Below are 11485 nucleotides of genomic sequence, written 5' to 3'. Positions count from 1 at the left end.
CAACAGCAGAAATCTTCTGACAAAAGAACAAAACTTAACACCTCCCCACTGATCTTGCATGTTTCCAAAATAGTAATTTGGAAAGCATTAAGATAAATCTCTCTGATAAGAGTTCATTTACATGCCACAAAGGCTTTTTAGGCTTAAATATATTATTTTACAAATTTCATACAACTAAGTCTGCAACTGATTACATCATAAGTTACACATAAAGGACCTCAGTTTTTAGCCCCTCCTAAGCATTTGAGTTAAATATACAAATACTTCATAACAAGCAAGCCAATTTCACCTTTTATCACCAACTCTACACTGACCCATCTTCCTTCAGTAATTAGTTGAAGAGGGATACAGAGCAGAATATTTTCTGAAATACTTTCTACATTTCTTCACACCTGGAGGAAGGCAGATGTCAAAGATACAGCCTTTTGGAGATGTTATTAAAAACCAGACCCTTCTCTAGATCTTGCTGCCTCTTGCTGTTACAGAAATATTTGCCAAAGAAATGCTGTAATGTTGAAAAGCTACTGTAAACAGGACCAAGGTGAGAAATTGTTTAAGGGTCCCTAGAAGAAAAATGTTTTGTGCAACAAGGAAATAACCTGCTCTGCTGGGTAACTGAAGTCAATATGAAGAAATGCAGGGGACAGCAAATAGAGGAGTCCCATCTTTGCACTGCATTTTACCACCCAATTTCTCAGGCTGCCTACCTATCAGAGCTGGGAGCAAAAGCTCTACACAGAATACACAGACGTCTGCCAGCAAGTGAAATGACTGCAGCCATAGCAATGGTAGCAAGTAATTCAGCCCAATAATTTTTACATAAAACACTTGAAGAGAATCGTAATCACCCCCCTTCACTGGTTTTCAAAAAGGGAAACTGGAGTGGCAGGCTGAAGAATGCAATGCTGTATGATAGGAATCTATTCCCTTAGAAAGATTGTGAGAGGAAAGAAAAAATACCAGTGACTGGCAGTTCATCATTACTCTATTATTTTGACTTCCAATCAAACAGCAAAGGCAGCACAAGAAAAGAGAAATCAAAGTGCTATTGAACATTTAAAAATAAACCTTTAAAAGTATATTTGAGACAGCCCGAGCCAATCAGAAGAGGAACTAAAATGACTCCTTGCAGATTTCAAGCTGTTCACACTTTCTCCTCAAAGACTACTCTTCTAAAAGGAGAAAGTTGTTTTATTTTCTATCCTGAGGGATATTTCTCAAAGCCTCAAAGGACAGCTGCTCTACCAATTTCTCTTTCTCCTCCAGTGCATTCAATTTCTTGCAAGCTGCCTCCATTTCCATCTTTAATTTAGACCAAGGTAGTAAAAGGAATTAAAACTGCAGGCTTTAATTTTTTCAAGTCTTGAAATATATAGAAGTATGATTCAACTCTTCTATATACAATGCAATCATCTCTAAAGCCCTTAAGGTATATGTTTGTCATTTCAAGTCCCCTTTTCCTTCTTTCCACAAAGGAAAAAAAATTGCCTGAGAATTACTTTAAAAATATTCCATGTGTGGACATTCAGGCAAATTTAAAAAAACAAAAACAAAACAAACATTTTTTTTAATGAAGAAGAAATATATTTCCTACAAAGACATGGAAAAACTGTTAAAACATGGGAGCAATGGCATTACATCATATTGATTTCCCTTCCTCAATGCAAAATGCAAACAGTTGAACCTTACTAATTTATTAAGCTTCTCTGAACTCCATCTGTAATTTAAAGGGCTCTAGGCTTGCAATGGCTTTCCTTCTCATGGAAGTTTGTCCAAGCTCATGAGACAGGAATGCCCACAGCTTTGGGAGTTGGCCACTTGCTGCACTTGGCATTAGAGGCACTCTACCTAAAACTGTCTGGTCTAGGTAAGCGGTAAGCTGGAGAATGGAATTTCCACCCATTTATAGAAAAAGTCCTGATGAAAAGCTAGGCTCTTACTGATAAAGAACAGCTTCAGAGGGCTGGAACTAGCCATTAGGTAAAATACAAAAAAATATACACCCTCCCAGTCCCTCAGAATCAATATTAGGCACTGGGGCAAAAATCACAAACGACCTCCTTGCAATCTCCTCTAGCCCTAAAACACCTGAGATGAAGTAATGCTCAATACCCCAGGTTCAAGCACAATGACTGCACCAACTCGGCCAGTGTGTAGGCTGATATTTAAGCACCATCCCTTCAGCTAATCCTTTAGGTAATGTTTGAAATCCCTCAGCCTTAGGAGGGCACAGTATTTTCAGTTCTACTTTTGAATAATTCTCTAAAGATTAGGCTAAAATAACCAAGTGTCTGCAGAGCTACCATCACCATATCCTGCTCCAGAAGCTATATTTTAATAGCAAAGATTTGGATACTTAACTCAGGAAAGGTTTCCCACTAAGAACCTTCCTGCAGCCAGATAAGAGCACAAATCCCAACCCTACCAGGAGCTCCAGCTAAACCGTTCTTATAAGATAAGGCTCTCAAGTTTCTCATATTCTCCCCCTATTTCTGCCTCACTCACCCCTGTGCTTTGATCCTCTCTAAATGTGTTCTTCTTTATCTATTTCAGAAAGGGATTTTATATTCAAAGAATTTGGCATACAGCTGTAGGGCAGGGTGACTAACAAGAAACTTTGAAACTCTGTCCCTTACAAATGTTCTAGAAATTATGTAAGTCTGTTCAGAAAAAGACTGAAATACATGCCTAGTGTCTCAGTCCCAGTCCAATGTCCTTTCCATTTACTATAAGCTAATGATCTGCTATGCTATTTGAAAATATTGCAGTCTTATAAACAATGATCCATAGAGGCAAATTTTAAAACACCAAGCAAAACAGGTTTTTACTTGCCAAGAATACTCAATCAGTAAGAAGCACTCTATATACAGCATACATGAAAAACAGACATCTATTGTATGTGGGTAAAGTATATTGTAGCAGATGTAATAAATCCTAACACATGAATATGTGACTAATTTGTGTGTGACAGCAAACAGTTAATAAAACTCACATGTCTCTTCAGACTCTACAAATCCAAACAAAAACCCCGAACTATGAAAGGAAATTAAAAGGTCAAGAACAAGAATAAAAAAAAGGATTCTTACCTGGAGTAGTATTAAAGTCTAAGATGCGGTGATGAGACTGCAGCAGGTCAGGATTACTGGATGACAAGGTTCCACTGACAGGTAAAGCTGGAGGAATGTGCTTTGTTTGCCTCAGTCCCACAATGCTGTCATCCTGAGACTGGCCAATTCCAATGTCACTGCAACCAGAAAGAAACAAAATCAGGACTGACAGGCATTCAGAGCTTGGCTGCACTAGAGGGATTCAGTGATGTCTCTATTGCTACATTTTCATTCTTTCAATTGTTACTACAGCAATTGCTATTTAGAAGTAAAGGTTCTTCAGACAACGGGACTTGCTTTGGCAAGTCCACTCACAGTGACTCGATTTGCCTGCTCATGCTGCCAGAAGATCCTCATCATTAAGTTCTGAGTTGCTAGGCTCATTTTTTAATGATTTTGGCCAATTTGTTCATTCAAAAGGTGGTACACACCTCATCATCCTTGCACCACCCCATCACCCCAACTTTGAGCAGTACTGCTGTCACGTCAGTGCTGTTTTCAAGCCTGAACTTCATAGATTATTTTACCCCATCATAGATAGGGTTTGCAACTATATTTGTGATATATTGTAGCCATACTATATAAGATCTTTCACCAGACAGGTGAGAAAGGATCATTTGAGATCATTTGGTTTTCCCACCCTGTATCACATCTCTGAGTTTCTCTTCAGTCAGTATGACTGAAGTGATGCCAGGTAAGGCTAAGCTAAACAGCCACACTTGGGTGCTATCAGTAACCTCTCCAAAGTACCTGACAGCTGTAAATAAAATATTCTGTGACAAAGGTGAAGGGTTTTGTCCATTAAATTGTGTAAGGAAGGGTCCCACAGGAGGTCAGTAGTGCTAGACAGATCAGAGACAGAGCTATCATCATATTATAGTAGGCACTGATTTGCTTATTGTTTTTGAGTTCATAATTAAGTGAAGCCGAACATCCAGCACAAGATGTAGAGCTGGAGACAGCCACTGAACTTTTCTCTAAATATATAGATCAAAATCCTTAATAAAATACTCAGAGGGTGTAAAATGTTGAATAGCAGTAATTATAGTAAGTGGAAAGCATAAAAAATGTAGCAAGTATAGGCAAGGCCTTACTAAAAGCCAAGCACGTTTAAATCTGTATCTACACATTTAAGTAAAGCATAAACTAGAATTTAGACTTCATTGCAAACATTACAACTAAGTCAGCTGAGTAAATTAAATGATGCAACACAAATGACCACTTGTACTCTAACGTTGGGCACTTAAGCCTTTGTCTTAGTGCTCTATCCATCCTCAGAAAACCTAAACAGAAGTAATAAAAGGCTAGATGATTACCCTGATAGCTGTTACAGCACCAATATCCTTTTGTGCTTACCAATGAATAACTCTAAACAGCACAATCTTGTACCACTTCTTTAAGTACTATGAATTAATTGAACAGTAGTCTGGAACAATGTCTGAGTACTAAAGACACATTTTTAATGATATGGACACAACTGCTTTTGAGAAGGCGATGCATGGTACACCTCTCTTTATTGTGTTTGGGTTTTCTCATTGTTTTGCTTTTAAAAAACAAGGTAACTCTCTATTACTAGAACACTTTTATGAAGTGCAAACCTCAAGCTCTGAGAGTGACAGAAACACTCAAGGCCACTGAAAAAAGTTACAGGATTGTCTCTTAATCAGAAGTTAAGGTGAATCTGAACATTTGTATTTTTGTACTTCCACGTCAAGCACAAAACACTGTGACAAGCAGTGATGACCTACTCAGAACACAGCACCTTCATGCTAAGCCACAAGCAAGTCTTTCACTACAACCAAAAGAATTGCCACAATCAATAAAATGTCTTTCAAGTAGGAAGCACTCAACATTATAAAGAAAAAAGTAAACAAAAAACCTAACAGCCCTTGTACCTCAAAATGCTTTCTGGTGGTTCAAAACTAATATATACCAGATTGCATAAGACTGCCAACAACAGTATTTTACCTAAATTCAAATCAAATTAAAACAGTGTGAATCTTACATTAATAGTTTCACTTGCATTATGCATTCCTTTTGCAGTTTGCCAGTTTTATACAATATTATACCTATGCTGGGCGTCACGACTGAAGCAGCCTCGATAAAGTGGATCAACTCTGAAAATGTTGGGTTAATAAGCAAAAAAAGTGTCTAAAATTGGGCTCTACTTTAAGTATGCATATAAGAAATCGGAAATAATTTACTTTGCACTCAGTCTATCCTATTTTTAGAGCTTAATTTAGAATCTGAGTGAGTTCCAACTTCTGCAAACAAGTCATGAACCCTAGAAATACCAGATAAAAAGAGCAACACTAAAAAAAATCCAGGTCCCATGAAGATCTATTGTTAGGTAAAATATTTTATTACACTAATGAAAGGAGATTGTGGTTTTAAGAAAACAGCATTTCTTTTGCTTTCTGTATGCATCTGTCATGCAGGGAGATAGCACATTAACTAAGAAATAAGTTTCCTGCTGAATGACAAAAAGGGTAGCGGGATAACGAAATGACAGAAGTATCTGAATGCTTCCTCCCTCAAAACACAAAATCCTCTGCATCCCACTGCAGGGCTGCAGAGGGGAGACACAGGGGCTGCTGCTTTGTCTGGGATGCTGCACTATGGACCAGGCAGAACTTTACTAGAGACAGAGGTAGAGGTTGTATTTAATCCTTTTTTGGAACAATGGAGCCTACAGACCACAAAACCACCCTGCATCAGAAAAGTAAAGAAAGAGTTCCAGTGGTGGTTGTACCCAGAACCCTTCAAGAGACATCTTACAGACCGTAAAGAGAGATTTCCCCATAGGTGCAGAGGAAATGGTGCCTTTTGATCGGTTTGAGAAGCTATTCAACCTTATTGGACTAAACAGCAAGACTGAAGGAAGGCATTATCTCCTGCTCAAACTGATTCATCCTTGATACTGATTTAATGTCTCATGAAGCAGACAAGCTCCCTCTAAGAGTGACCTCATTCTAGTTTAAAGATTGGTTTTGTCTGGGTACATCCTTGAGGCACTGGAGCCTTCTGCAGTCTTCACACTCAAAAAACAGTGTACAGTTTCACCTCTTAAGCCAGCTGAGTCATGAAGTCTTTGAATGTCTACTTTAACTAAAGATTAAATCAGGTTTTTCACCCCTCTTGATTTTCTTATATGCAAAAACATGAGATTAGGTGAAGACCCTTAATATATGCAGCACCAGTAATTAAAAGGAAAAATGAGATTGACGCTTCTACACAATAGGGGAAAGAAAAGCACAGACACTAAAGTCTATAGCTATAGATTTCTATGCAGAAACTGTGCAGACAAAAACAACTGAATGTCAACAGGCTTTGCAGACGAACTGCTATATATAACACATGAAGTAGAGCTAGCAAAAAGAAAATAAAGTAGGTCAAATTTTTCTGAATCTTACCCAAAGAGGTCCCTACACGGAAAAAGTTCCAAAATGAAAGAAAAAAAAAAAACCAACATGAAAATTTTATGCAAATGTTATGAACTGTAGTGACCAATACAGAAAAACAGACCTAACTATGCACAGCTCAAACACAGAAACAAACATGCTAGACCAGTTAAATAAAGGAAAACATGTTAAAGACAAACAACATAAAAAAGAGGGTTTACAGATTCTCCTCTATTGAAAGATATTGCCATCAATTTAAGAAACATCCATTATATGGATATAATAAATTTATATTAATTTAATCATTATATTACTAACCTTCTAGATATGTTTCTAATTTTTCAGAATAGTTTTCATTTAGTAGGTGATAGCTAGCAAACTTTAGTTAAGCAAACTTTAGTTAAGTAATGGCAGGAAAACACCCCTGCATTTTTGTGTCTATTATTTACATTGAATTTATTTATATTTACATGGAATAGTTCCTTCCTCAGTGGGACATGGGAAAGAAAAATGCAAGAGAAAACACTGATCACACAACTACCCTCTACAATTAGTTTTCCCATGAATACCATTTGCCTTGGCCAAGAACCAGGTTTCCATAATATCATATAAAATTCACTCTTCTGTTGTTACCAGAAATTTTTAGAACTCTATTTCTAAAATGTGATCATAGAATAAAAGCTATCAGATAGCATATTTAGCTTTCATTAAAAAAATAAAAAACAAACCCACAATTCTATCAAAGGAGACAAGTTACAATTTTAACCTCAGTCTCCCTTACAGCAGTACATAAAAATTCTTATAGACCACTAGAATGTGGATATATTGAAATACCAGCTCATACCAACCCTTTGCAAGTAACCTGCTTACAGAATTATTCCAAAATAATTTCAGTTAACAGTCCTCTTAAAAGAAAACAGGAAATCACACGAAGAAATATTTGTGTCATTACTTTATCTATAAGAAACAAAACTGATGTCAGGAGCTGCACTGTTAGCAGTCTATAGTTGTTCAAATATTCAGAATTTTGTTTTCTGATATTTTTTTCAGATGTAAATGTGATTTTTTATATTAATTTAATATTAATAAATAGGAAAGTATAATCACAAGCTGTAAGTTCATTAGAAATTCTTATCATTTAATGCAGAGGAAATATTTAGGAGGAAATAAACTCACTTGTATGGTTTCTGAGGCAGAATACTGATTCGAGTCTTGTCAAGTATCTTCTTTAACTTATTTCTTCCCCCAACTGTGTTGGCTTTACTTTTCTTATTTACTTTTTCTAATCCTATTACCTGCTCCACATCAACAGCAAGGTCAGGGATGGAATAACGACTCGCCTTTTTGATATCACCGATTTTAGGCAGGTGGGGAGCACCATTTCTTTTTTCCTCTGACAGCCGTGTTAAGAGTTCTTTAAAAACTGCACAAGACAGGAAAAGGGAGGGAAGAAAAAGGACAAGAATGTAAAAGAAAGCTCTGTGCACCAGACCAATTTAATATTATCATTAAAAAAAAAAAAATAAAAAAAATAGGATATTCTGTTAATTCCAGCATTAGATTAATTTAGGTATAAGAGTTTAAAAACATTTTTCCTTTTAAAAATGACATTCATTTTCTGTAGTATGAATCAGAAAAACGGTTAACTGGCCCAGCCTAGAAGAGAAATACACAGGTGCCCACATGGTTACACGGATGGTAGCAACAGAAGGAATGTGACTTCTCAGCCTAAGGACACAGGCTTCTGCAGAATAGCAGCATGTATAAAAAGAGCACATGAGACGAAAGTGAGATAGAAAAATACAAATGAGAAGGGAGGTTTAAACAGAGAGGCAGCTACAAAAGCTTTCAGATGGACAAGAAATTATTAGCAACAGGATCCAAAAAATCAGAAGGGAAACAGCAACAAAGTCATAAGAAACAAAGCAAGAGACTACTGAGACACCTTGGGATATTCGACAGGACTGTTGCATCCATCTGCCAGAAATACCAAAAAATCACTCATTCTCCCTCAGCTCCCTAGCAAAGAGTCATCTCTGAGGCAGAAATATCTGATAAATTTGTAAATTAGTTCTTCTACTGTAACTTTGAGCCTCAAAAAAAACCAACAAACTGACATATTTAAATAAATCAAACAAAACTGAACTGGAGAGCAAGTCATGTATTCTCAGTGCTAGAGGAACTCTCCATACAAAAATGGAAAAATCCTCTGATGAGCTGATTTGTAATAATAAATGAAAAGTGATAATTAAAACTAAGGAATTGTAGAAAAACACAGGAACAAGGACAACTAAGGATGAGTATTGGGGCTATGTTTTACTGTTACTTATTAATTTTATCCTTAATATTTTCTAATATCCAGAGGTATAACAAATTACCAAGAGATTTCAAAAACTTGAAGTAAGACACACTCAAGTGGTGGAGAGTAAACCCAGCCAATAACTGTACTGTTGAATAGGACTTGGAGGCTGGAGAGAGAAATTAGGTACAAATAACAAGATGCTGTTGAAAAATTTAAACTCTCCTTTTGGAATTTGTGGAGAAGGAATTCTGCATGCAATACACAGAAAGTAACTGCTCTGGGACTGTATTGAAATTTGATTTCAGTATTTGCATTGAAGCGACAAGATAGAAGAAATTTGAAAAACACCTCTGAAGAAAGGAAGAAATCAGATTTAATCTTCAACATAGTAAAGCAACACATAAGACTCAAAAACCCAGTGTGAGAAGGATAGTTACAGAACTTACACACATTGAAAAAAGAACATCCAGCTCAAAAAGCATATCCAGATATATAAGGAAATGTCTTCATTATTTAAAAAAAAAAAAAAGTTCCCAGGATTTGACCAATGACTTTTGGAGATAACCTAGGCAAACTAAATCTTCAGTTAGCACATGCTAACTTGTTAGTACATGCTGTGGTAATATTCTTCCCTACTTACTTCTGATGAAGCACCTGATCCTGAAAGAGATGCTCAAGGAACACATCACTAAATTGTGTAAGTAATCCAAGTATCCAGTGGTAAAAAGTCAAACCAAGCCCTCAATATATGAATTACTTATGATGGTATTACTTATGAGGTCCTGAGCTGCTTGAAGACTCTTCCATGTGTACTTTAGAGGGAAAAATGTAGAGAACAAATACAGAGGGTAGCAAGAATCTTTTCACCTAGCTGACAGGAAAGGTTGTAATAGCCTTGAGCTTGTTACACTCAAGAGTGGGCTGAAAAACTGTGAGTAAATTCAGCAGACAGAATAAGACCACTGATCAGCTGAAATGCCTGAAGAGGCTTCCTTCTTGAGAGAGAACTAAACATTATATATACAAGCATGTTTGTTAAGTTTGAGCATCATGGTCACAATACTTCCTCTTAATCCACAAACATACCCTTGTGAGAGGGAAGTCACTTCATGTAAATCTCTACTCAAATTTTTCTTTACAATTATGAACCAAGATATTTTAGGACCTTCATGTTTCCTTTTTCTATTCTCTCCAGTACAAAAGAGTTTCAAACAAAACTATTTTAAACTATTACAAATATAATTTAGGTCTCTATCAAAACTAGAATGAACAATGCAGACAAACTTACCAAATAAATTGGTTTTCACAGTGATAGACAGATGAGTGTTGTTTCTAAGGATTTCCATGGCTTTTGTCAGCTGAATGTTTTCAAAATTTTGACCATTTACTTCCAATATCTAAAATTCAAACAGGTTTGAATAATTTTCACATAGTGAAGAGAAAGGAAACAAAAAAAATAGAGGAGGGGTAATGGAGGGAAACATTTTAAAATTACGTACCTGGTCTCCACGTTTCAAGCCTGCCTCTGTAGCTTTGCTACCAAAATCTACACTGTCAACAAAGATTCCAAATCCCTTTTCTGACCCTCCCAGCAAGATAAAAGGCAAAGGGGCTTCTCGAGATGGCTTTGTTAAGGTTATCAATCTTCGTTTAGCTTTAGCAGCACAAGCAATATTTAACAGCCTCAAATGTCCACCCATTTTCTACAAGAGAAAAGCATAGTAAGTTATATGTAACAACAGCCTGGCAATTCCCTGTTATCCCAAGTTGTCAGAAAAAAGCCCTCACTCTTACCTCCCTCTCCAAATTGTTCTCAAATTCTTCCAGAAATCGAGTCATAGCAGGATCTCCTTCAAAATCATTGAAGTGATTGTTCACCCACAACAATACTACCCGTGTAACCTGAAAATTCATCAACATTATAAACATTTTGCTGGAATACTCAGAAAAACACTACTGCCAAGTCCTTTAAAAATACTGGTCATTAAAGGCCCTGTAAATTTCCATTGGAATCTTACATAATATATATGCATATATACATACATCCAAATCAAACTTCACTAATATGCTATTATTTATCAGGAGAATAGAAAAAAATAAGTACTAAAGTTGTTTTCACTTGTATAAGCTGTATTTCATAATGAATATTATGAGTCAGAAAACACTGACTATATCAAATTTCATTAAGTAGGGAATAGTGCACACAGGTAGAAGGCAACAAGGTAGATCCATTTCTGCCTTGTAACAATTTCCTGTTCATGTACATTTCCAAATCTGCTTAGTTCTCCAAGCACATGATCACAAAGCTTATGATACGGCTTAATATTGGCTCTTGAATCTCCTCAGTCTTTAGATGTACCCACCATTAACTTCATTTGGCATTTACCTCCATGAAAGAGCTACTGTATGTTTAGAGAGGTAGGAAAAACAAGATATTGCAAGCAGGAAAGAGGTTTTAACAGTAAAAGCAGCAATTCCTTTCCTTAGAGTCAATCTTTCCATTTACTCCTCCCTTTTTCCCTCCACTGGCTACTCCCCCCAAGCAATTACAATGATCAAGCTGAGAATAATCTTAGCTGGTATTTTACAGTTTCTTAGGAAAAAATCTAAAGGAATACAATTAATTAATACTAATGAATGTTAAACCACAAAATAAGACCTGCAGTTTTTAAAAC

At 36.3% G+C, this 11485-nt stretch overlaps 1 protein-coding gene across 8 annotated transcripts in view; it reads right to left on the bottom strand.

Annotated features, from left to right (window-relative positions):
• RAPGEF2 (Rap guanine nucleotide exchange factor 2) overlaps positions 1–11485 on the bottom strand; it is a 183096-nt gene that overhangs the window by 18951 nt on the left and 152660 nt on the right. For all 8 annotated transcript variants that reach the window (XM_058837522.1, XM_058837521.1, XM_058837518.1 and 5 more), the window contains 5 exons: positions 10605–10712; positions 10310–10513; positions 10099–10207; positions 7685–7931; positions 3087–3244 (listed from right to left, as the gene is read on the bottom strand). In XM_058837522.1, the coding sequence (XP_058693505.1) occupies positions 3087–3244; positions 7685–7931; positions 10099–10207; positions 10310–10513; positions 10605–10712 (826 nt within the window). The remainder of the gene's footprint in view (positions 1–3086; positions 3245–7684; positions 7932–10098; positions 10208–10309; positions 10514–10604; positions 10713–11485) is intronic.

Source organism: Poecile atricapillus, chromosome 4 (genome assembly GCF_030490865.1).
Source record: "Poecile atricapillus isolate bPoeAtr1 chromosome 4, bPoeAtr1.hap1, whole genome shotgun sequence".
NCBI classification, from domain to species: Eukaryota; Metazoa; Chordata; class Aves; order Passeriformes; family Paridae; genus Poecile; species Poecile atricapillus.
The sequence above is the reverse complement of the archived record's forward strand: the minus strand, read 5'-3'. Positions and strand labels throughout refer to the sequence as shown.